General features: G+C 56.9%; 2 protein-coding genes across 10 annotated transcripts in view; one reads left to right on the top strand and one right to left on the bottom strand.

Moving 5' to 3' along the window:
• Positions 1–10,740: 10,740 nt before the first annotated feature.
• ASB6 (ankyrin repeat and SOCS box containing 6) lies at positions 10,741–18,566 on the top strand. Of its 3 annotated transcripts, XM_003911202.4 has the most exons (6): positions 10,741–11,313; positions 12,467–12,648; positions 13,689–13,795; positions 13,887–13,995; positions 14,541–14,627; positions 14,743–18,566. In XM_003911202.4, the coding sequence occupies exons 1-6, from the start codon at positions 11,201–11,203 to the stop codon at positions 15,408–15,410; spliced, it is 1,266 nt and encodes a 421-aa protein (XP_003911251.1). In that variant the 5' UTR covers positions 10,741–11,200; the 3' UTR covers positions 15,411–18,566. The 3 variants fall into 3 exon arrangements, with proteins under 3 accessions (XP_003911251.1, XP_009186308.1, XP_003911253.1); XM_009188044.4 differs by lacking the exon at positions 12,467–12,648; XM_003911204.5 differs by lacking the exon at positions 13,887–13,995 and having other exon boundaries at positions 14,743–14,847.
• Positions 17,583–21,842, bottom strand: part of NTMT1 (N-terminal Xaa-Pro-Lys N-methyltransferase 1) — a 21,259-nt gene continuing 16,999 nt past the window's right edge. For 5 of the 7 annotated variants that reach the window (XM_021927136.2, XM_003911205.3, XM_003911206.4 and 2 more), the window contains exons 2-4: positions 20,317–20,532; positions 18,868–19,120; positions 17,583–17,975 (exon numbers count right to left, since the gene is read on the bottom strand). In XM_021927136.2, coding sequence (XP_021782828.1) covers positions 17,719–17,975; positions 18,868–19,120; positions 20,317–20,478 — 672 coding nt within the window. In that variant the 5' untranslated portion in view covers positions 20,479–20,532 and the 3' untranslated portion in view covers positions 17,583–17,718. The remainder of the gene's footprint in view (positions 17,976–18,867; positions 19,121–20,316; positions 20,533–21,842) is intronic. The other 2 variants (XM_009188042.4, XM_009188043.4) reach the window with 2 other exon arrangements.

Below are 21,842 nucleotides of genomic sequence, written 5' to 3'. Positions count from 1 at the left end.
GCGGGACGTGTGAATGGTCCTGCAGTCTGGCTGGCTGTCCCGGCCACTGGTCTTCCCTTTCCCTCTCCCTCCCGAGGAGTTCAGTGCAGAGAGCTGTATTTTATGTCCCACCATACCCTGCCTCGTCAGATCACCCAGATCTCAGTACAGCAAGTTTGGCCTCGGGTCCCGGCCTCGGGTCTTCCACCCTCCCACCCACACCCCCCCCGCCTCCCGCTGCTCAGCCCTGAATCCTCAGATTCCTGGAGGCCTCCCTCCTTTGCACCAGGAGGAAATAGTGCCAGTGACTCCGCCCCACACAGATCTGAGTTCAAGTCCCAGCTCTGCCTCTCACCAGCCCACTCACTGAGCCAGCCCCCAGTTTCCTCAAACCTTCGTGTCTTGACAACAAGAGTGGGGTCCACTAAACAGCAGCGGCCACTATCTGGGACTGGGTGGGGCCCTGGGGATAAAGCTGTGATCAGATGGCCCAGACATGCGGGGAAGTCACTGAGCCAATATTGATAAAGAACGTAGGAGCAAGAAGATCAGGGACCATAAGGGAGGGCGAGAGAGGAGTATCAGGGAGGGCTTCCCTGAGGAAGAGGCATTCAGCCCACTGTTTTTGTTTGTTTGTGTTTTGAGACAGAGTCTCACTCTGTCACCCAGGCTAAAATGCGGTGGTGCAATCTTGGCTCACCGCAACCTCCACCTCCCAGGTTCAAGCGATTCTTGTGCGGCAGCCTCCCGAGTAGCTGGGATTACAGACATGCGCCATCATGTCCAACTAATTTTTGTATTTTTTAGTAGAGACGGGGTTTCACCGTGTTCGCCAGGATGGTCTCGATCTCCTGACCTTGTGATCCACCCGTCTCGGCCTCCCAAAGTGCTGGGATTACAGGCTTGAGCCACCGTGCCCGGCCTATTTTTTATTTTTAGTAGAGATGAGGTCTGCTGTGTTGCTCAGGCTGGTCTCCAACTCCTAAGCTCAAACAATCCTCCCACCTCGGCCTCCCAAAGTGCTGGGATTACAGGCGTGAGCCACCGTGCCCATCCAAGCCCACTCTTGCAGGTGGAGCTGCATTCAGTAGGTGTAGGAGGGCCAGGTCTAGAGGTGGCCAAGCAGGAGACCTAGCATGTGCAAAGGATCCTCAGAGCACCCGGCCTTACCTGTTTCCAGGGGCTGCAACCCACAGTAGCATTTTTGGTCTCACTGTGCCTCACTTTCCCCTGCATGCCCAAGAGCTCAAGTTTTATATATTTTATATATATATATATATATAAATTGATATATATTTTCTATAAAAATTCTGTATTTTTTATATATAAATTTTATGTAAAATATATATACATATTTTTTTTTGAGACACAGAATATCACTCTGTCATCCAGGCTGGAGTGCAGTGGCATGAGCTTGGCTCACTGCAACCTCTGCCTCTCAGGTTCAAGTGATTCTTCTGCCTCAGCCTCCCGAGTAGCTGGGACTACAGGTGTGTGCCACCATGTCCCGCTAATTTTTGTATTTTTAGTAGAGATGGGGTTTCACCATGTTGGCCAGGCTGGTCTCAAACTCCTGACCTCAGGTGATCTGCCCGCCTCAGCCTCCCAAAGTGCTGGGATTACAGTGAGCCACCGCGCCTGGCCTCAAGTTATATTTTTAAACTCTGCACGCACCAAGGTTATGGGACATCCATTCCACAAATATGTACCAAGCTCCTTCCTCTGCTCACCCTGGGCCGGACACTGGGGACCAGGTGGAGTGGCCTCTGCCCTTGGGGCCACAGCCAAGAGAGGAAGACTGAAGTCGGCTGTTCCACTAGCGCAGTGGAGGAGAATGCAGGTGCCACGGTGGAAGCGGGATTGGACATCAGTCACCTTGGCAGGATAGGAGCAGAGAAGGAGCCCCTGGCTGTCCAGGGACTAGGGCTCCTCTGGGGGAAGTCTCTGCAGGGGCTGAAGCCAGCTTTGAAGCAGGTAGCAGGGCGCTGGAGTTGGGTTTTAGGAGCCGGTGTTGGGTCTTAGAGGGGAGAAGGTTACCCCAGAGGTTGCTTGCCCAGGCCAGAGGCCACATTCACTGCCTGCAGGCCTGGCTGAAAGGCCTTTGGGAACCTCGTGTGGGCCTGGGCGCTCTGGAACCTGGGAGGAAACGGTACGCTTGGAGACCAGGGACAGATGGGTCATGTCATATGCTGGAAACTGGCTGAAAGAGAGGACCAGGACAGTGTCAGATAGCTTGGCCTTGGGGGTTAAGGTGAGAAAACCATCTACCTTTCCCAGGCCATGAACACCCACCCTGGCTCAGCCCAGTGTTGGGGCCTGGGGCCGGGAGGGTTCCCCCTCCAGAGGGGCAGAGAGAGAGGCCCCATTGCCTCTGCCCCCACCTCCTCTCTCAGTTCACTCCTGCCCAGGTGGAGGGCCCACTTCAACCCCTGCAGACTGCCCAGGTGGGGCCGCCTTGCCCTGGCTCCCACTAGTACTCGGCACCTAGCACACCCCACACTTGCTGGAAGCTTCGGGCCCATCAACCACACTGGTGCCTCCCTAGAGCCTAGCCCAGTGCCTGGCACCAGCAAGCACGAACCCCACAGCTGCCAAATGACACCATCACCATCCAAGCGACCCGTGCAGCATGTCTAGACGATACCCAGACAGACTGAGGACCAGATCCCTGCACTGCCACTCCTGGGCCTTGTCATCTTGGGCTAGTCACATCCCCGCTCACCTGCAAACAGGGATAATGACAGTATTTACACCCTAGGTGTGTCAGAGGGTTCACCCCACGAGGCATGTACCAAGCAACGTAGGGGCTGGATCAATGCTGGCCACCCAAGGGATTCTTGGCCTGGGATGTTGGTTTCTGCAGTTCTCCAGGACTTGACTTACTTTGTCTGTCTGTAAAATGGGTCTTTAACCGTTGTCATCGCTTACACCTTCATAACCAAATCCCAAAGCCCAGCCTGGCCCACCTCCCCCTCCTTCCTGCCTCTGCCTGTCTCAGTTCTTCTTGATCTGTTTTTCTGCCTCTCTCTGTGTCCCTCGCGGTTTCACTGTCTTTCATTTTTGGTTTCTGTCTGCCTCGTCTCTCTCCCTCTCAATCTGCCTGGAATTCTGTCCCAGAGGAACCAATACTCCAAGGCTCGACTACATTCCCTTTTACAGCAATGAGATGGGAAGAGGGAGAGAGAGAGAAAGAGAAGGGGAAAAAAAAAAATCAAAGCCCACATATTGGTTCCAGATGTGGCCCTCTCTCTCAGCCTTCTCCAGCAATTTAATTAAATTCCCCCAGACAGCCAGGAGAGTTTCTTAATGATCAAATTTCCCTAGTTCTACTCCTTGAACAGCCCTCGTTCGGGCCCACTCCGTCTCCCTGACGGATGGCTGACCGGATTCTTCCTGCCGTCGGCTCTGCCAAGCTGGGCCAGTGGGGGTGGAGTGGGGGGCTTCCCAGGGAGCACAAAGGACTGTGGCCCTTGCCATTTCCAAAGGGGTCTGAGTGCTCCTGACCCCGCCCTGGGTAAGGCTGCAGTGGCTGGGGGGGTCCCCAGCGGCCCCTGCCACAGAGCTCTGACCTTGGGGCTGGACTGCCCGTGACTGATGCCAAGTGGGTGCCAGCAGGGGTGAGATGGGGGACTCTTTGGGATCAGGACTCTGGGCCCACTTACCAGCCAGAGCTGGGGCAGGCTCAGACCTACTGGGCACCCTCCCCGGCCTCCACGGGGCAGAATGAGCAAGGTTTAGAGAAGGCGGGCCTGAGCTAGGATCACTCGCCGGGCTGGGGAGAAGCGGGGGCAGGCTGACCCGCGTTTAGAAGGCGAAGGTCTGCCCCTGGGATAGGTCAAGGCGATATTTCTTGGAAGGCTTCCTGCTAGGCTCTCAGTAGTCCCCTTGACTTCCGGGGTGGAAGAAATTTAGGGGAACCCTGAGCCCACCCCTTCATGTGCAGATGGGCAGTGAGGCTGAGAGAGAGCTAGGCCAAAGCCCAGGCCCCAGACTCCCTCCAGATGCAGGGCGAGACCCCCGGGGCGCTCAGCACCTTCCCACCCTGCCCTGGGCTGCTGACTTACCTCACCTGGGAGAGGAGGGCTCCATGTGGGCATGGGGGAAGAGCAGAGAAAGCGGGGTCCTGTGGCATCCCGTCCCAGGTTCTGGGCTGCCCACCTGGGGGCTTCACCAGGGCCTGGCTCCACCCTTACCTGGCTGTCACAGGCACCACCCTCGTACCAAGCACCAAGAACCACCTGGCAGTGTCTGCGCCAGGAGTAGGGGGCTCTGGTCGGCAGGGCGGGCTTCCTGGTGGCGGCGCGTAGGGAGGGGAAAGCAAGTCTGGCCATCAGAAGTACAGAGGTCTCTGGGGCTTGTCGCCCTGGGGGTTGGGGCCCCCGAAACGCTTCTTGGTGCTTCTTAGGATAGTAAACAGAATAAGGGAGGGGACAGAAAAGCCCTTCACTGGCCTAGCCACTGTCCTGCCACACAGTCCCTGCTCCAGCTCCTGCTACCTCAGTTTCTCCCCTGAGCCGACAGACACTGAGGCCTCTGGGAGCCCAGGAATCCGGCCCTGCCCCTCCAGCCTGAGGACTGTGGCAGGAACAGGCAGGCTGGGCCTCCTGCAGGGACACTCCTGGGTCATGAGGGTCGGGGGTCAGGGTGGGGTCAGGGTGTGGGGGGAGGAGGAAAGGAAAGGAGGGGGGAGCCAGGCAGGAGGAGAAGGGCAGAAGGGAGGGAAGCGGAGGGCGGCACTTCCATGGCCACACTTCAGAAATATGCCCGGCCCTCCTCTGTCCCGGTGCCCTGGGGACCTGCCCGGGGGCTGAGGTTGGAGGCTCTGAAATGGTCCTTGTGGTGATGGTTACGTTTCTAAATATCTCACTTTATGGAAATGCCGCCAATCGGAAGAAAAAAGAGAAGAAATAAAAGGGGGAGTTTCCCTAATTCTCCCCCTCCAGGGCCTTCTAAGGGACAGGACTGGCGGCCGACAGCCCCTCCTGGGGAGACAGCAAGCACCGTGGAGGGTGAACATCCTGGGATGGGGCCAGACCACTTCTCCCCGGAGCTGCCCAGCCTGGCACGTACGTGTGTGTGTGTGAGTGAATTGTATGATTACGTGCCTGAGAAAGTGGGTGTGTGAGAGTATGTGTGAGAGAGGGTGTGCATTTGTGAGGGTGTCAGAGTGTGTGTGAGAATTCTCATGAACGGCAAACCTGGCGGGCAGACTGGTCTGATGATCTGACCATTCCAGCACTGACTGCAAGGCAGGCAGGTGACAGCAAGGAGGCAGGAGGAGGAGGAATGAAGGAGTGGTGGAGGTGGAGGGAGATGGACAGGGATGGAAGGAAGATCTGGAGTGATGGGGTGTGTGTGTGCTATGTGTGTGAGTGTATCTGAGTGGTGAGTGTGAGCGTGTGTGAGTGTATCTGAGTGTGTGCTATGTGTGTGAGTGTATCTGAGTGGTGTGTGTGCTATGTGTGTGAGTGTATCTGAGTGGTGTGTGTGCTATGTGTGTGAGTGTATTTGAGTGGTGTGTGTGCTGTGTGTCAGTATGCAGGGAAGTGCAAGAAAGCATGACAGACACACGCACGCAGGACAGGGGCCGGGCAGGTGGTGGGTGCCCTTCTTCAAGGGGCTCCAGTAGGCGTTGGAAGCCAGGCCCTGGGTGTGGAGCCCCCTCCCTGGGCCCCTCACTCGCTGACCTTGGCTTGGTCAACTGTCTCTCCCAGACCATGACACAGGCGTCCTGTCGTGGGGTCACTTCCTGGGGTGTCCTGATGAGCTGATGAGGCTTGTTGAGCTCCTTATTGAATGCACGGGACTGGGACACACTCGGGCAGAGGCCACAGTTGAGGTTGCCCTGCCGCCAGTCTGGGCGATGGATGGCAGACTCACGGCCACTCAGGAGGGAAGTGAGTGAAGCACTCAGTCAGGCTGGGGACCTCCCAGGGGTGGGAGGGCGCCTGCTGGAGGAGGAGGCTGTCACTCCATGGGCTGGGAGAGGGAGAAAGCTTTATAGACAGGCCTGGGTCCCCCGCTGGTGTTCAGGGCCTGCCTTCAATCCCAGGAGGGGTGATTCTCTGCCCTGGGCTTACATAATAAGTCTCAGGTAAGACACACTCATTGGAGAAAAAAAGAGGAAATATATCCATGCACAACGAAGAGTAAAAAGTCCCAGATCCCAACACCCAAAACAATCACCATTAACATCTCAGCATGGGGCCTTTAAGAATGATTCCTGCACACACACGCGCACACACACGTTTTCCTAAATGGGACCATATGGTACCTGCTATTCTGTAATGGGCTCTGTTGGATTGTTCTAGAGAAGGACCCCACGTGTTACCAGCTACCATCATTGCTGGACCACAGGAGAGGCTGAGTGTCTATCCCTGTTTTTTGACCATTTTTCATCCTTTGTGACTCACCTGTGCATGTCCTTTGCCTATGTTTCTGTTGGTGTTTTTGCCTTCTTGTTGTTGATTTTTAGCAGCCCTTTATATATTAAGGTCATCCCCCTCTGTATATTGGCGAGTCAGAGTGACTCCCAAATTCCCTGAGGACTAGGAGGCAGGGACAGGGCTGAGCTCTGGGTCCTTGTCCCCAGGACCCTCATCCTGCTGAAGATCCCTGGAGGTGGGTGGCAGGAAGGGGCTGGCCTGGCCAGACAGTGAGCGGCAGTGGCAAGGAAAAAGAGAGAGAAGCGGAGAGCTGGAACCAGAGGTTCTGAGTGACAGAGCCCTAACGGGAGGCAGATGGAGGAAAGAAGGCTGCCCCTGCTGACAGGAGGGAGGTCAGGGGGCACGAAGCCCTCTAACGTTAGGGAGCCTGGGTGGCGGGCAGGCAGCAGGGCCAGCTCCACAGGGTGGTGCCCCAGGGCTGTGAGAAGGCGGGGGTCAGCTCCCTCCTGCATGTCCAGACTCATGAGCCCAGAGCTGAAGGAACTGTGAGGACACTCAAGTCCCGGAGGCCAGAAGCGTGGAAAGGTTGCACAGACCAGGGCTGGAGGGCCAACCTCGCAGTGCAGCCTGGGACAAGCACCCAAACCTCTCTGAGCCCGTTTCTTGATAAATGGGGTGATAATATCACCTACTTAACAGGATTTAGGGAGATCAGTGCACCAAATATTCAGCATATCTAGTGCCTGGCATACACAAGGGTCTCTGCAAATACAAGTGGACTCGTGTTATTGTTAGTATAATGGTCCCCTCACTCCTTCTCTGTCGGCAGAGCCCACCAGCCACGTCAAGGAGTTCGTTATTGGCTCCAAGACTGTCAGAGCTGGGAGGGCCCTCAGGTTATAGGTGAGGAAACTGAGGCCCAGAGACCAGAAGGGTGATGCCTGGGGTCACTCGTGATAGTGGGTTTACATGTGCTCCCCAAAAAGATATGTTCCAGTCCAAGCCCTGGCGCCTGGAACGTGACCTTGTTCAGAAAAAGGGGTTTTGCAGATGTAATCAAATTAAGACGTGGCCATAATAGATTTGGGTGGGCCCTATAAATCCGGGGACCCATGCCCGCTTAGAAAGGAGAGGGGGAGGCTGGGTGCAGTGGCTCATGCCTGAATTTGACCTTTCAGCCTCCAGAACTGTAAAGAAGTGAATTTCTGTTGTTTTAAGCCATCAGGTTTGTAGCCCCTTGTTATAGTGGCCCCAGGGCAAAAGCAGGGCTCAGACGAAGTCACCCCACCCAGCTCTGCCGGGACCCCACGAGACTACACCTCCCCGAGTTGCTCACCATGCGCCCTTGGGTAAGTCAGGTCTCCGTCTCCTGAGGGCTGAGGGCCATCCCACAGGTGAGGAGACCAAGGCCTGACTCAACACGGGCACGGCATCATGTGATCAAATGTGTTGTGTGATCAAACGAGAGAGGGGCTGTGAAGACCTGGGTCTCCTGAGAGCGGCTGTACCGTTCAGGGCCTTGTGATCCATTGAGAGGGTGGGGGACCCTTCAAGCAGGGGGCAGACACTTCCAAACCCTCAGAGTCACGCCCAGGCAGGTGCAACCAGGGCAAGCGTCCCATCCGGATGCTCATTGCTGTCTGGTGAGAATTTGGGCCCTTCTGATTTTTACAAGGCAAGTTGGGAAATCTCCATTTCCGTGTGAGCAAAATGTCCCGATTTCACTCACGAAGATACTTCTTTCCCTCAGCAAGAATCAAGGCAGACGTGTGCGGGGAGCCGTGGACCCTTGTAGTCTGCAGTTGCTTCTGGGAGGCCCAAGCTAGTGGGTCTTGAACCCAGCTGCCCACCCCCACCCTTCCTTCCTGCTCCTTTAGGTAATGGAAGAGGAAGCAAACTGAGGCACTCTGAATGCCTGGCGTCAGGGGTGGTTTTCCGAGAGCCTGTCATTGGATCTGACAACGGCTTCCACGACCAGAGCCAGCAGTTACTAGCCACTGCTGTCGCACCCTCAACCTTGCCGGTCGAGCCTCGTTGCTGGACCTGGACATGCTTTGGGTTTCCTTGTACAGTTTGTTTTGCTCGTGGTAGAGGGCTTACTCTGCCCATTTAAAAATGTTTCATCTGGCTGGGCGTGGTGGTTCACGTCTGTAAGCCCAGTATTTTGAAGGCTGAGGCGGGTGGATGACCTGAGGTCAGGAGTTCGAGAACAGCCTCGCCAACATGGTGAAATCCCGCCTCTAATAAAAAATACAAAATTAGCCTCTGGATGTAGTGGGCATGTGCCTGTAATTCCAGCCACCTGGTGAGGGCTTGAACCCAGTCGGGGAGGCTGCAGTGGAGAGATTCCCACTGCACCTCCAGCCTGGGCAATGAGTGACTCCTCCTGAAAAGCACACACACAACAACAAATACAAGCGTTACCTCCTGGCCGGGCGCTGTGAAGCTCAAGCCTGTAATCCCAGCACTTTGGGAGGCCAAGGGCAGATCACAAGGTCAGGAGATCACACCAACTCTGGCTAACACGGTGAAACCCGTCTCTACTAAAAATACAAAAAACTAGCTGGGCATGCAGGTGGCGGTCACCTGTTGTCCCAGCTACTTGGGAGGCTGAGGCAGGAGAAGGGTATAAAACTCCGGGAGGCGGAGCTTTGCAGGAGCTGAGATCCGGCCACGCACTCCAGCCTGGAAGCACAGAGTTTTGTGACGACCCTTCAAAAAAAAAAAAAAAAAAAAAGTTTACTCCTAAGACCCATCGATTGTCTTGAATGTGCCTTTTTAAATGTTTTTTCCTGGGCTGGGCACCCCTGCTGTGGGTGGCAGTGCCAGGAGAGGCCTGAGCAGAGCAGAGGCCCGGGAGGCCAACGCTGTGATGTAGACTGCTGGGGTGGGAAACCCCCCTTCATCTTCAGCTTCCCAGAACCAAGACAGGCATCAAGGCTCCCTACAGGTGGGAGAGGAAGCTCAAATGCATGGCCCAAGGGGAGGTGCCTTGACTCCAGAAAAGTGGTTTTTCCAAGGCAAGCTGGAAATGTCCATTTCTATCTGAGCAGAATTTCCCGATTTCACTCAGGGAGAAGATATTTCTTTCCTGCAGCGAGAACCAAGGCAGAAATGTGCTGGCAGCTGGGGACTCTGTGACCTGGAGCTGCTTCTAGGCAGCCCAAGTTGGTGTTGTCCTAAAGAGGCCTAAATCTGGGCCTGCTGCTCCATCTTCCCTCTCCTTCCTGAACCAGAGGGTTTTGGTTCCTTCCCACTGAATTCCACTTCCACCGACACAGCACACTGGCTCCAGCATCTCAGGTGAGTGTGATTATACCCTTTTTTTTTCGAGACAGAGTTTTATTCTCTTTTTTTATTTTTTGAGACCTGAGTCTCGCCTGTTGCCCAGGCCGAGTGGGCACACCGGGGTCACTGCAAGCTTAGCTCCTGGTTCACGCCATTCTCTGCCTCAGCCTCCCGAGTAGTTGGGACTACAGGCTCGCCACCGGCTCGGCCACTTTTGCTTTTAGTAGACAGGGTTTCATCATACTGGCCAGGCTGGTCTGCAGCTCCGAACTCCTGACTTCAGGTGATCCGCCTGCCTCAGCCTCCCAAAGTGCTGGGGATTATACCCATTTTACAGATGAGGAAATCCAAGTTCAGAGCCAGGCAGTAGCACACTCCTGTGTTCCCAGCTTCTCAGGAGGCTGAGGTGGGAGGATCACCTGAGCCCAGAAGTTCGAAGCCGCGGTGAGTTGTGATCACTACACTCCAGCCTGGGAGACAGTGAGACCCTGTATCTAAAAAATACACAAGATTCGGGCCGGGCGCGGTGGCTGGTCTGTAATCCTAGCACTTTGGGAGGCCAAGGTGGGCAGATCACGAGGTCAGGAGTTTGAGACCAGCCTGGCCAATATGGTGAAACTCTGTCTCTACTAAAAATACAAAAATTAGCCGGGCGTGGTGGCCGGCACCTGTAGTCCCAGCTACTCGGGAGGTTGAGGTAGGAGAATCACTTGAACCCAGGAGGCGGAGGTTGCAGTGAGCCAAGATCACGCCACTGCACTCCAGCCTGGGAGACAGAGCGAGACTATGTCTCGAAAAAAATAAAATTAAATTAAAAAATACACGAGATTCATTGAGTCCATCAAGGCAGAGGTGGAGAGGGCTGCTGGCAGCCGTCCTGGCCAGGTGCTCCCTGGGACAGAGAATAAGAAACTGAGGAGGGGACGTGCGAGGACCCTGGTCCTCATCATTCCAGTCAGCGGGCTGGGTGGTGACAGAGGTGGCCCAGCCCCTCTTCAGGGAAGGCGAGGGCCAGGCCGAGCCGGAAGGGGCAGTTGTCTGATGAGCTCAGCGCTCAGGGGCGCCCAGCGCGAGTGGGGCAGCGGCAGAGCCGGGGAGCACGACCGGCGGAACTCGGATGGCGCCCAGCGGTCGCGGGCAGGATCGCAGGGCGAAGCCGAGCCGGGCCCAGCCCTGGCAGGGAGGGGCAGGCCCGCCTGAGTCTCGGATCTGGCGGGCTCGATCCCCCACTCCCCCACTCCGCCGGGGCCGCCTACTGGACATCGCCCGAGTCGGCCTGGCAGTCGTGCCCTGGGACGCGCCGAGGTCCTCCGAGCCCGCAGGGGGCGCTGTCGCCATGCGGGCCACCCTCAGTCGGCGCGGGCAGGAAGTACGAGGGTCACTTCCGGCGGGGGCGCGGCTTGGGCTGAGGAGCGGACCCGGCCGGGCGCAAGGGCTGGACCAAGGGAGCAGGTGGGTTCCGCGGCCGCCGGAGCGCTCCGGTCGGCGTCTGGGCATCTCGGCCTCGGCTGAAAGCGCGACCGCCCTGCTGCGCGGGGCCCGCGGCGATGCCGTTCCTGCACGGCTTCCGGAGGATCATCTTCGAGTACCAGCCGCTGGTGGATGCGATTCTGGGCTCCCTGGGGATCCAGGACCCCGAGCGGCAGGAGTCTCTGGACCAGTAAGTCGCCCCCTCCCGTGAGCTGGCCGAGGCCGCTCCGACCCTGCGGCGTCCCACTTTATCACCACAAGCCGGGCGGGGTGGATGCGTCCCCCTTGACAGAGGAAGGGACAGGCGGAAGCCGGGGGTTGCGTGGCTTCGAGCTCGCGCTGCCCCGCGCGGATCGCACTCCCGCCCCTTGCATGGCGGAGGCGAAGGGCAGGGAGGGCCCGAGGGCGGAGGCTCGCGGGGTGTCGCAGGGCCTGCGCCTCAGCCCCACCCTGTCGCCTGCCTGTGCTGTGCCACCCCCCGGCGTGGCAGGGGAGCAGGGTGGAATCCGTGAGGCCTCAGATGTTACCCCAGAGCAGTGTGAAGGTGGCCTTTTGTAGCAGAGTTTGCGTTTTTATAGACAAGAGCTGGTCTGTCGTGGACCTGCAGGAAAGGTGTCGGGAGCGAATCCGCATTCACTGCCCATGGTACTAGGCGCCTGGGGTCCATCACTGGCTCAGCAAAATCCCCGCCTTGGCGCGTGTGCTCCAGAGGAGAGACTGACAAGTAATTGTGCGGCGGCATGCGAGGTGGAAGGGAGGAGAGAGCACAGGGAAGGGGCTCAGGTGTTTGCGGGGGTTGTCAGTTGGAATTTACAACGCGTGGTGATGAGTCGTCTCCCCATCCAGGGACTCAGGTGGAAACGTAGGCTTTCTTCATCATTTCAGCTAAAGGCCTCCATGTGAGAGGAGGGGGGAGGCTGTGTTGCTGTCCTGGCTGCAGGGGTTGCGGGGGCTGGGGTCCTACAGCTTTGAGGGTGAAGGGCTTTCTGAGGAAGGAGCATCAAAGTCGGGCTTGGGCTCTTGGCCTCCAGGGTTCCCTTCAGTCCCAGCAGCCCAGGTGTGTGAGGCTTTGTACCCAAGTCTGCGACCAAACTCTGGGCAACGCGGGAGGAGAGCGCAGACAGACCCAGCCCATTCTCCGCAAATCCGAGTCTGCTCCCGTCTTAAGAGATGCAGCCTGGCCCTCTCTCGAGTTCAGAGCTTCTCCCAAGCCTCTGTGACCCACAGAGCCAGGGCCCTGCTTGCGGATGATTCCAGCAGGACACTAAAGCCCACCAACCCACAGGCTGCCCAATCAGCCGGTCCCATAGCTGTGCCTACCCTCAGCCTCTCTTCTGCCCCAGGCCCAGTTATGTCGCCAGCGAGGAGAACCGAATCCTTGTTCTCACTGAGCTGCTGGAGAGGAAAGCCCACTCTCCCTTTTACCAGGAAGGCGTGAGCAACGCCCTGCTCAAGATGGCTGAGCTGGGGCTGACCCAGGCGGCCGACGTTCTCTTGCGGCATGGGGCCAATCTCAACTTTGAAGGTCAGCGAGAGCCCCGGGGGTGGGCAGGCGACTTAAACGTGGCTCTGCGCCGGGTGGGCGTCTATGTCCCCAGCCTTGGCTTTTACCATCCTCTGAGGAGTGACTTCCCCCCCCCCCTTTATTTCCTGGGTGGCTGTGACTAAGGAATCTCCCATTGGGTGGCCTCCCAAATCCTGCGGGTTTTCACATGGCTCTCCACACCTCTGTTCCAAGGGCGGGCGAGTGTTGCTGCTTCTACCATGTGATTGATTAGCAAACTTTCCCCAGCTCCCAGAGTAATCCCCACTTCCATTAATGCGAAAATGCAGCTACTGGCATTGTGCCCAGAGCTAAGGGAAGGTAATTTTCTGCCACTTACTCTGAGCCAATTTGTGTTTTTTTCCTCATGCCATAGGGAGAGGGGAAAACAGGCCGCATTAGGCATAAATCACCACAGAACTCGCTGGCTTCCAGCTCCTGAGTGCGAGGGATGGAGATGGAGCCACGCTCCTTTCTCTCTGTTTTTCGCCCCAGGGAGGGCAGGGTTAGTAGGGAGACAGGCAGGGCTGCCTTGTGACCTAATGGGGGCCTGAGACAGCCAGGCATGTCTCCTTTCCCCATCCAAAGACAGGCTTGGAGGCTGCTGGGCTCCTGGAGGGTCAAGGAGCTGAGACGGGAGGGCCAGTTCTGAAGCCAGTGACTTGGAGACCAGCTTGGAGAACGTGGCTGTTACCACCAGGCCTACAGAGCGGAGCAGCCATGGAGTTGCTGCGTAGTGCGGCCTCCCAGCCATTCTGAGAGTGCGCGCCCCATTTTATGGTCCCTTCTTACAGAAGAGGAAATTAAAGCCCCAACAGCTTCAGTAGTGTGCCCACTAGAACACCCCGAGGGCCCTCTAGTATCTGGTGAGGACAGCTCTGTCCTAACCCTTGATGGTGACAGGAGGCTGGGCCTCTGCTTCTGGACACTTTAGGTGGGAGTTTGGGGCTGGGCTCTGGGTCCAGGGGCCCCATGAGAATGCGGATAGGCAGGACCCACACGAGCTGCGTCTGTGCCTTCAGACCCAGTCACCTACTACACGGCCTTGCACATCGCCGTCCTGCGGAACCAGCCGGACATGGTGGAGCTGCTGGTGCATCACGGCGCCGACATTAATCGGAGGGACCGGGTAAGTGCCAGGTCCAGCTTGTTTTGAAGCAGGGTTGGGCAGGGGCCTGAGCAGCTTCCCAAGCCAACCTGGCTGTGCTTGCTTGGCTCAGATCCACGAGAGTAGCCCCTTGGACCTGGCCAGCGAGGAGCCTGAGCGCCTGCCCTGCCTGCAGCGCCTCCTGGATCTTGGAGCTGACGTCAATGCCGCTGACAAGCATGGTGGGTGCCTCCTGCAGGAAAACAGGACAGCTGGGCCCCCAGGCAGCGTTGGGGGGACACCCAGGGTGCCCCAGGACAACAGCTGGGTGGGCTGACTGGATGCTGGCCCTGGCTGGTGGCACAGCATGGCTGGGCACACAGGGGTTCTGCTGACTTGCTGAGCTCGGAGGCTTTAGAGAGACAGTGCAGTCATTGTCCCCGTGCTGGCCCTCAAGGGCCTTCCATAGGAAGAAATAGGGCACGTATGCACTCAGCTTCCAAGAAACAATGGCTTCCCATTGGGAGAGGCCTAGCCAACATTTCAGGTAGCATCCTGGGATCCAGAGAAATCCCACTTTTCTGCTGGGGGCCTTTCTGCTCCCAGTTCTCTGGGTGGAAAGGGAATGACCAGAAGCCCATCACCCTCAGCCCTCACCCGAGCTGAGAGCTGTCTCTGAAAGTTCATCTTCTGATCCTGAGTGTCTGGATTTCTGCCACCTCCTCTGGGTTGCCCTGACCTGGCCTTCCTGGCCTCCTGCTCCTCCTCGCTCTCCCTCCCTGCCTAGGAAAGACTGCTCTGCTCCATGCTCTGGCCAGCAGCGATGGGGTACAGATCCACAATACTGAGAACATCCGGCTCCTGCTGGAAGGAGGTGAGGCTGGCGCGCTCCTAGGCCTTGTCCTCTCACCCGCCCCTTCAATGTGTGCCGTTGCTTTGCCGGGGTTGAAGACCTTCTCCCAGTGTCTCTTGTTCTATGGCTCTTCTAGGGGCAGACGTCAAGGCCACCACCAAGGATGGGGACACAGTGTTCACCTGCATCATCTTCCTACTTGGTGAGACCGTGGGAGGGGACAAAGAGGAGGCCCAGATGATCAACCGCTTCTGCTTCCAAGTCACACGGCTGCTGCTGGCGCATGGGGCCGACCCCAGCGAGTGCCCGGCCCACGAGTCCCTCACCCACATCTGCCTCAAGAGCTTTAAACTGCATTTCCCTCTCCTGCGCTTCCTGCTGGAGTCCGGAGCTGCCTACAACTGCTCCCTGCATGGCGCGTCCTGCTGGTCTGGCTTTCACATCATCTTTGAGAGGCTCTGTTCCCACCCAGGCTGCACAGAAGACGAGAGCCATGCGGACCTTCTGCGCAAAGCCGAGACCGTCCTGGATCTCATGGTGACCAACTCTCAGAAACTCCAGCTGCCTGAAAACTTCGATATCCACCCTGTGGGCAGTCTGGCGGAAAAGATCCAGGCCCTCCACTTCTCCTTGAGGCAGCTGGAGAGCTATCCCCCGCCCCTCAAACACCTGTGCCGTGTGTCCATCCGGCTCTACCTTCAGCCGTGGCCTGTGGATGTGAAGGTCAAAGCCCTGCCTCTGCCTGACAGGCTGAAGTGGTACCTCCTTAGTGAGCACAGTGGCTCCATGGAAGACGACATCTGACGGGTCTCAGGCTACAGGAACAGGGGACATGGGCAGCTTAGGTCAGCCTGTTGGTAGAACCTGGGACAGCCTTAGAGGAGGGTCTTTTTGATCTGGGAGATGAGACGGGATCCTTCATGAGAAAAGCCAGCCAGGTAGAGCCTGAAGCTGTGATCACTCCAGTGGTGAAGGGTGTGGCTCTGTGTCTTCCAGAGAGACTGCTCCCTTCCCTCCAGCAGCACTCCAGGTCCCACCCATATTGGACAAAGGAACAGGGCTTGGACTGAAGTCATGTTTATACCCTCTGAATTGGAGGGCAGTGCCAGGGCACTTACAGAAGCTGGGAAGGACCAAGCCTCAACATCCCCAGGGCTGCAGGGGTCGTTTGCTGCACGTGGCAGTATAGCTGGAGAGGAAGCCTGGGGCGCGTCCTGTGCGGTACCAAGGCCCCCCCCCTGCCCCTTTTCCTTCCAGGTTCTGTTGCAGCAGTGTTTCTGGTGGGCTCGGGGGGAGGAGACACTAAGGGCCCCACAGGCTTGTCTTCATGGTGTTGCAAGCCAAGCTGGCCCCTGCCTGTTCCTGTAGCTTTGGGGCCAGGTCAGCCATGGCCCCACCTACCAGAACTGTGCTCTGCTGGCAGCTGTGCTCGTGCCAAACCCAGGGCCTCAGCGACCATGACTTCTGCTAAAAAGCAATCATGAGTGCGTGGCTGGGGACAGACCTCTCTGTTGTCTCCTGTTGAGGGGCTCTCTTTGGAGCAACCTAAGAGCCAACTGTACCACCCAACTGTGAGCCCTCAGTCCCTTCCAGGTTGCATCGGTCATTGTGAATTGTGGAAACGCCTCTGGGGATAAGCTGAGGTGACTAAATGATATATTTATAAGATTAAACTGACTTTCTTGGCCTTAACGGTCCTTGTATAAAATTTCTGCCCCGGCCCTCCACAGTTCAGGATAGAGGCTCCCACAGCAGCTGGTAAGGAAGGGGGTGGCAGGTGTGAGGAGATGCTGTGTTTGGGGGATTGCTTCCAAGTCCCTGCAAAGAAGCACCACTCTAGACTAGTGAGGTCCTCCACAGTGTTGAGGTCCCATTTTATTTTATTTTTTTTCGAGACAGTCTGTCACCCAGGTTGGAGTGCAATGGTGCAATCTCGGCTCACTGGGACTTCTGCCTCCCAGGTTCAAGCAGTTCTCCTGCCTCAGCCTCCTGAGTAGCTGGCATTACAGGTGCCCGCCACCATGCCTGACTGATTTTTGTATTTTAGTAGAGACGGGGTTTCGCCATGTTGGCCAGGCTGGTCTCAAATTCCTGACTTCAGGTGATTCACCTGCCTCGGCCTTCCAAAGTGCTGGGATTACAAAGGCATGAGCCACTGTGCACCGGCCCCATTTTATTTTATTTTTATTTTTCGGGATGGAGTCTCACTCTGTCACCTAGGCTGCAGTGCAGTGGCGCAGTGTCGGCTCACTGCAAGCTCCGCCTCCTGGGTTCACACCATTCTCCTGCCTCAGCCTCCCAAGTAGCTAGCTGGGGCTACAGGCGGCCCACCACCATGCCCGGCTTTTTTTTTTTTTTTGTATTTTTAGTAGAGACGGGGTTTCACCGTGTTAGCCAGGATGGTCTCAATCTCCTGACCTCGTGATCTGCCCGCCTCAGCCTCCCACAGCGCTGGGATTACAGGCGTGAGCCACCGTGCCCGCCCCATTTTATTTTTTAATTTAATGCCTGCCAAGGAGCAGCCTCAAGCCCAGAGAAGAACAAGGCTTCAGGGAGCTTCCCTGCTGCAGGCTGTTGTCACGCTTTAAGGGTCCCAGGCTTCCACTGCCAAGCAGGACTTGGCACGTGAGCACCCCCAACCACAGCACCATCAGGCAGCACCCATGGGTTCCACCAGCCCAGCTCTGTCCCTCCCCTAGGTCAAGACCACACTGAAGTCTTCAAGTTCCCAACAACCAGGTTGGGGGTGGTTTCCTTCCTCTTCAGGCAGCCAGGCCCATGGCTGGAAGGCTAGGCTGGAGGCCCAGGGAATCGGCTACTGATGTGACCACCGTATTCCCACATGGGGAGCCCTGGAGCCCCTTCCCCAATCCCATCTCACAGGGCAGCAGGGCCTGGGCTCCTGCCTTACCACTGGTTCAGCAGCACCCTCCCCCCACCGGGTCCCACCTTGCCTTTTGAAGAAGAATCCGCATAATGAGTGGACGGCAGACAGCTATATTTAGTGGTGCCTCGACACTCATGAACCGCCAGCGTGGCGCCTGGATCTTGCCCAGCTGCCAGCTCCCCCCACCCGGACTGTGGTTCCTCAGTTTCTCCTGCCAGCCCTGGCTCATCTCAGGGCAAAGCTATAGACGTGGTAGATCTCATCGGGGAGGTTCTCCTGCCTCTCCTCAGCCAGGAGGCTGAGGCCTGCGCTGCAGATGATCCTGCGGACCACATCAAGGTCCCGGCACACACTGCTGTCCACGTCATCCAGAATCACGCCCTCCTGGGCCATGTTGTCTTTGATGACGATGATACCGTTGGGGCGGAGGCTGCCCTTGCAGCGCCGCAGGAACTCGGCCAGGTGCTGATCGGTGAGGTGGCCTGGGGAGGGCAGAAGCAAGGTTACCAGTGCACAATGCAAGGGGATGCTGGCCACCAGATGGGATGTATTTCTCAGCCCTGCTGAGCCCTTCATTTGTGCCCAGCATTTTGTGTGGCATTTAGTAAATCCCGACAGATTTACTAAACCCCATTTCATAGAAGAGGAAACTGTGGCTCAGAGATCTTCTACCTAAAGACACATTAAGCCAGAATTTAACTTGACGGGGTGACTTCCAAGTCCTGCCTGATACCTACACACCATGATGCCCCACCCCTGCCAGGCTTGGATCAGAGGAGTGAACCTGGGCTAAGAGTTTGGCATTGCAGGAGCCTCTGGACAGACTGCCTTCCCTACACTAGAAGTCCCCACAGAGGCTTCTGAGACCACAAAATACAAGGCCAGACCTACCGTGTCCACAGCAGGCCTGTGCTGCCCACCTCAGGAGGTGGCCAACTGCTGCTAGTGGCCTGCCACCAGGTCAGCAGCCCAGGGCACAGCGCTTGAGGTGTACTGTTAGGCTAAGAGGGTGCAGGGCTAGACACAAAGCTTAAACTTTTCATCTTATTAAAAATAAAACCCTTATAAAACTCTCACTTTGAATGCAATAAGTTATTGGCCATTAAAATTTAACAAAAAACTGCACCCAAATGGATGGCAGCAGGTATTCAACTGAAACAAAACCTGGAAGAAATCTACCTTTTAGGCTGAGCCCGTCCCTCAGTTCTGGGAAGCACGGGGTGGGGGTGGGGGTGGGGGGGGGGGGGGGGGGATTGGAGAATCCTCACTGGCTTACTTGCTGCAGGAGCGCAAAGCCCTGGTCCTGACACCTTATGGGGCACCCGAGTGGCAGGAGACGTACAGGTGGGCAGGGAAGGGCGGCGGGACCCTCACCTATCACCCACTGGATCCAGATGACGTCGTAAGAGTCCGGCTCTGGGGTGAAGTCCTGGAGCCCACAACAGAAGTAGTTCCTCACCCTCTTGCCCTCCTCCCCCAGGTAGGTCTTGGCTTGAACCAGGAAGTCCTCCGTTATGTCGACCATATCCACCTCTCTGAACAGCGGCAGGAGCAGCCGCTTGGTGATCCTCCCAATGCCAGCTCCACAGTCCAGGGCACAGGACGTTCCTGTCTTGTTCGGGCCTTCCTGAAAAGCAGAGGCATGTAACCTATCAGAGAGACCCTGTCGCCGCATGTGGGGGCCCTTCCTCATGAGCCCTGGGACTTAGACTCAAGTCAGGATTCCAGGGCTCTGCACAAGCTGAGCACTGGCGGGGAGGTCTGTGCTGGCTGCCAGCTTGTACAGAGTCCTGATTGAAGGGGATAAGCGTGGAAGGACACCCTGCTGGGCCACATATTCCTTTATCTTTGAAAGTTTTTGTAGAGACAGGATCTCATTCTGTTGTCCAGGCTGGAATGCAGTAGTGGGATCACGGCTCACTGTAGCCTCGGACCCCTGGGCTCAAGCCATCCTCCATCTTCCTGCCTCAGCCTCCCAAGTAGCTGGGACTACAGGCATGTGCCACCATGCCCAACTCTTTATTTTTATTTTTTGTAGAGACAGGGCCTCAGTCTGTTGCCCAGGCTGGTCTCAAATTCCTGGGCTCAAGCAGTCCTCCCACCTTGAAATCCCAAAGAGCTGGATAACAGGAGTGAGCCGCTGCCCCAGCGCTGGGCCACACATTTCTAACATGAAAGCTAATTTCCACTTAAAGGTGATAACTTGAACAGGTACACTAATCTCTCCTGAGTCTCCAAGTAAACAACGGCAGAGAGGAGCAGGGAGAATGGAAGTAGGACAATGGGTGAACAAGGGTGCGGAGAGGGAACGCGGAGGGAGGGGAGGCGCTGGATGGAGCAGGTGGCCAACAGCAGCCTCCAGTGCCAGCCATGAGAGACAAGAAGGTGGGGGACTCCAGGCCCGGGGGTCCCAGCCTAGTACAGAAAAGGCTGGGGGTGGAGCAGAGGGTAGAAACCATGGCATGTAACTAGGAGTTTTCATCCAGAATGGCCAACACCCTCAGCCCAAACACCCATGGGCATGGCAGGAGAGCAAGGGTTTTGTCCCTGGCAAAACCCAACAGTTGAAGAAAAGTTTGCCCAATTCGGGCACCTCAGTTCTGCCTAACAGCCAGCTCCTGTCTGGTAACCTTGAGGCTAAGTCCACAATCTAGAAGTTACCCCACTGTGCCCACCCAGCCCAGCTCCTCAAGGCTTTGGGGTAGGTACCAAGAGGCAGCCAACGACCCTGCAGTGTTACATGTAAAAGGTGGCACCCCACATGGACTCGGCAGTGCCACCAGAGCCACAGCCTCTCCTGGAGAGCACGCCAGACCTGCCTACCCTCAAAAACCTCTGCAGAAACTTCCGGGAGCTGTTGATGTCGATGCTGGAGATGTGGCCATACCCCCCAAGCATGCCGTCCACCGTGGGTGGGATTTGTTTCCAGTAGCTCTTGGCCTTGGAATAGAATTGCTTCTCGTCTTCTATCACCTCGCTCGTCATGCTGTCACCAACCACGGCTCTGCTCAAGCACCACGATCAGCACCCGCAACTCTCCTGGGTAAGGAAGGGGGTGTGAGTCAGCGGGCCAGGGACAGAAAGGCAGAAAGGCCCCCGGGGCAGAGGGCCAGTCTCACGCCAGGCTTCACAAGTCACACATGCTGCTGAGTGCAGAGGGAAGTCCAGGGTCCCCAAATCTGCTTCTACCCCTTCGATAACAGCATCTTCTGTCTTTTGCACTCAGAGCACCCGCCCCAAGTCCTAGCTTCACGTTCTTTTACATTTTCATTTTTTTTGGAGTGCAGTGGTGTGATCATAGCTCAATGCAGCCTCCAACTCCAGAGCTCAAGAGACCCTCCCAACTCACCCTCCGGGGCAGCTAGGACTACAGTTGTGTGCCACCATGCCTGGCTAATTATTTTTTGTAGAGATGGGGTCTCACTACATTACAAAGGTTGGTCTTGAACTTCTGACCTCAAGAGATTCTCCCACCTTGGCCTCCCAAAGTGCTGGGATTACGGGTGTGAGCCACTGTGCCTGGACTGGCTTCAAGTTCTTGACATGCTTTATATGACACCTGACGCAGTGGCTTCTGGGCACAGAAAACCCTGATCAATAAAGAGAAAAGACCGCAAAGCAGAGAACACCAGCAGACCCTGGAGGGCCAGGGAAGTTTCCACGCCTCCCTTCCTCTGGCTCAGAGCACAGCAACAACTCACGGTGGGGTCCAGTCCTCCGTTAATGAGGAGTGGGGACTCTGTGCTGTGAACCAGGCTGTGAACCAGGCAGACAGCCAGGCAGAAAACAATTCTACAGACACAACCACACCTGCAGGGAGGGCTGCAGAGGAGAAGCACCAGTGCCAGCAGAGCACGAAGAGAGGAAGTGGACTCGGATGCGGGGACCAGGGAAGGCATCCCTGAGGAGGGGACGCATAAGCTGAAACCGATGGATGGGCAAGAATAAATGCAGCCAGTGGAGGGCGACAGCTCTGCTCCCGGAGGGAAGGACAGACAGCCCTCGTGGCTGCCAGTTCCTGGTCTCACAGTCAACTCCAGCAATTTCGACTGCATCCTACAGAGCAACGAGTGTGAACCACCCTGAGGCCCAGCAGACAGTGGCCCGGGGAGACCGGTGCTTTCGAAGACTGCTGGCAGCAGTGGAGACAGCAGGGGGATGAGGAGACCGCTGCCACAGCAGAAGGAGAGGGAACTAGAGAGCCTCAGCTGGGTCCTGGCAGCAGAGCCCAGGCCCAACTTGCCCTTCAGGAGAGGGATGACAGTTCAGCGGCTCCACGCTCCAAAGGTGGCCAGCCTGCCATAAGCTTCCCATAGGCACAGTGCTGTCACCAAGGCACACCACGCTTA

Source organism: Papio anubis, chromosome 13 (genome assembly GCF_008728515.1).
Source record: "Papio anubis isolate 15944 chromosome 13, Panubis1.0, whole genome shotgun sequence".
Classification (NCBI taxonomy): domain Eukaryota; kingdom Metazoa; phylum Chordata; class Mammalia; order Primates; family Cercopithecidae; genus Papio; species Papio anubis.
The sequence above is the reverse complement of the archived record's forward strand: the minus strand, read 5'-3'. Positions and strand labels throughout refer to the sequence as shown.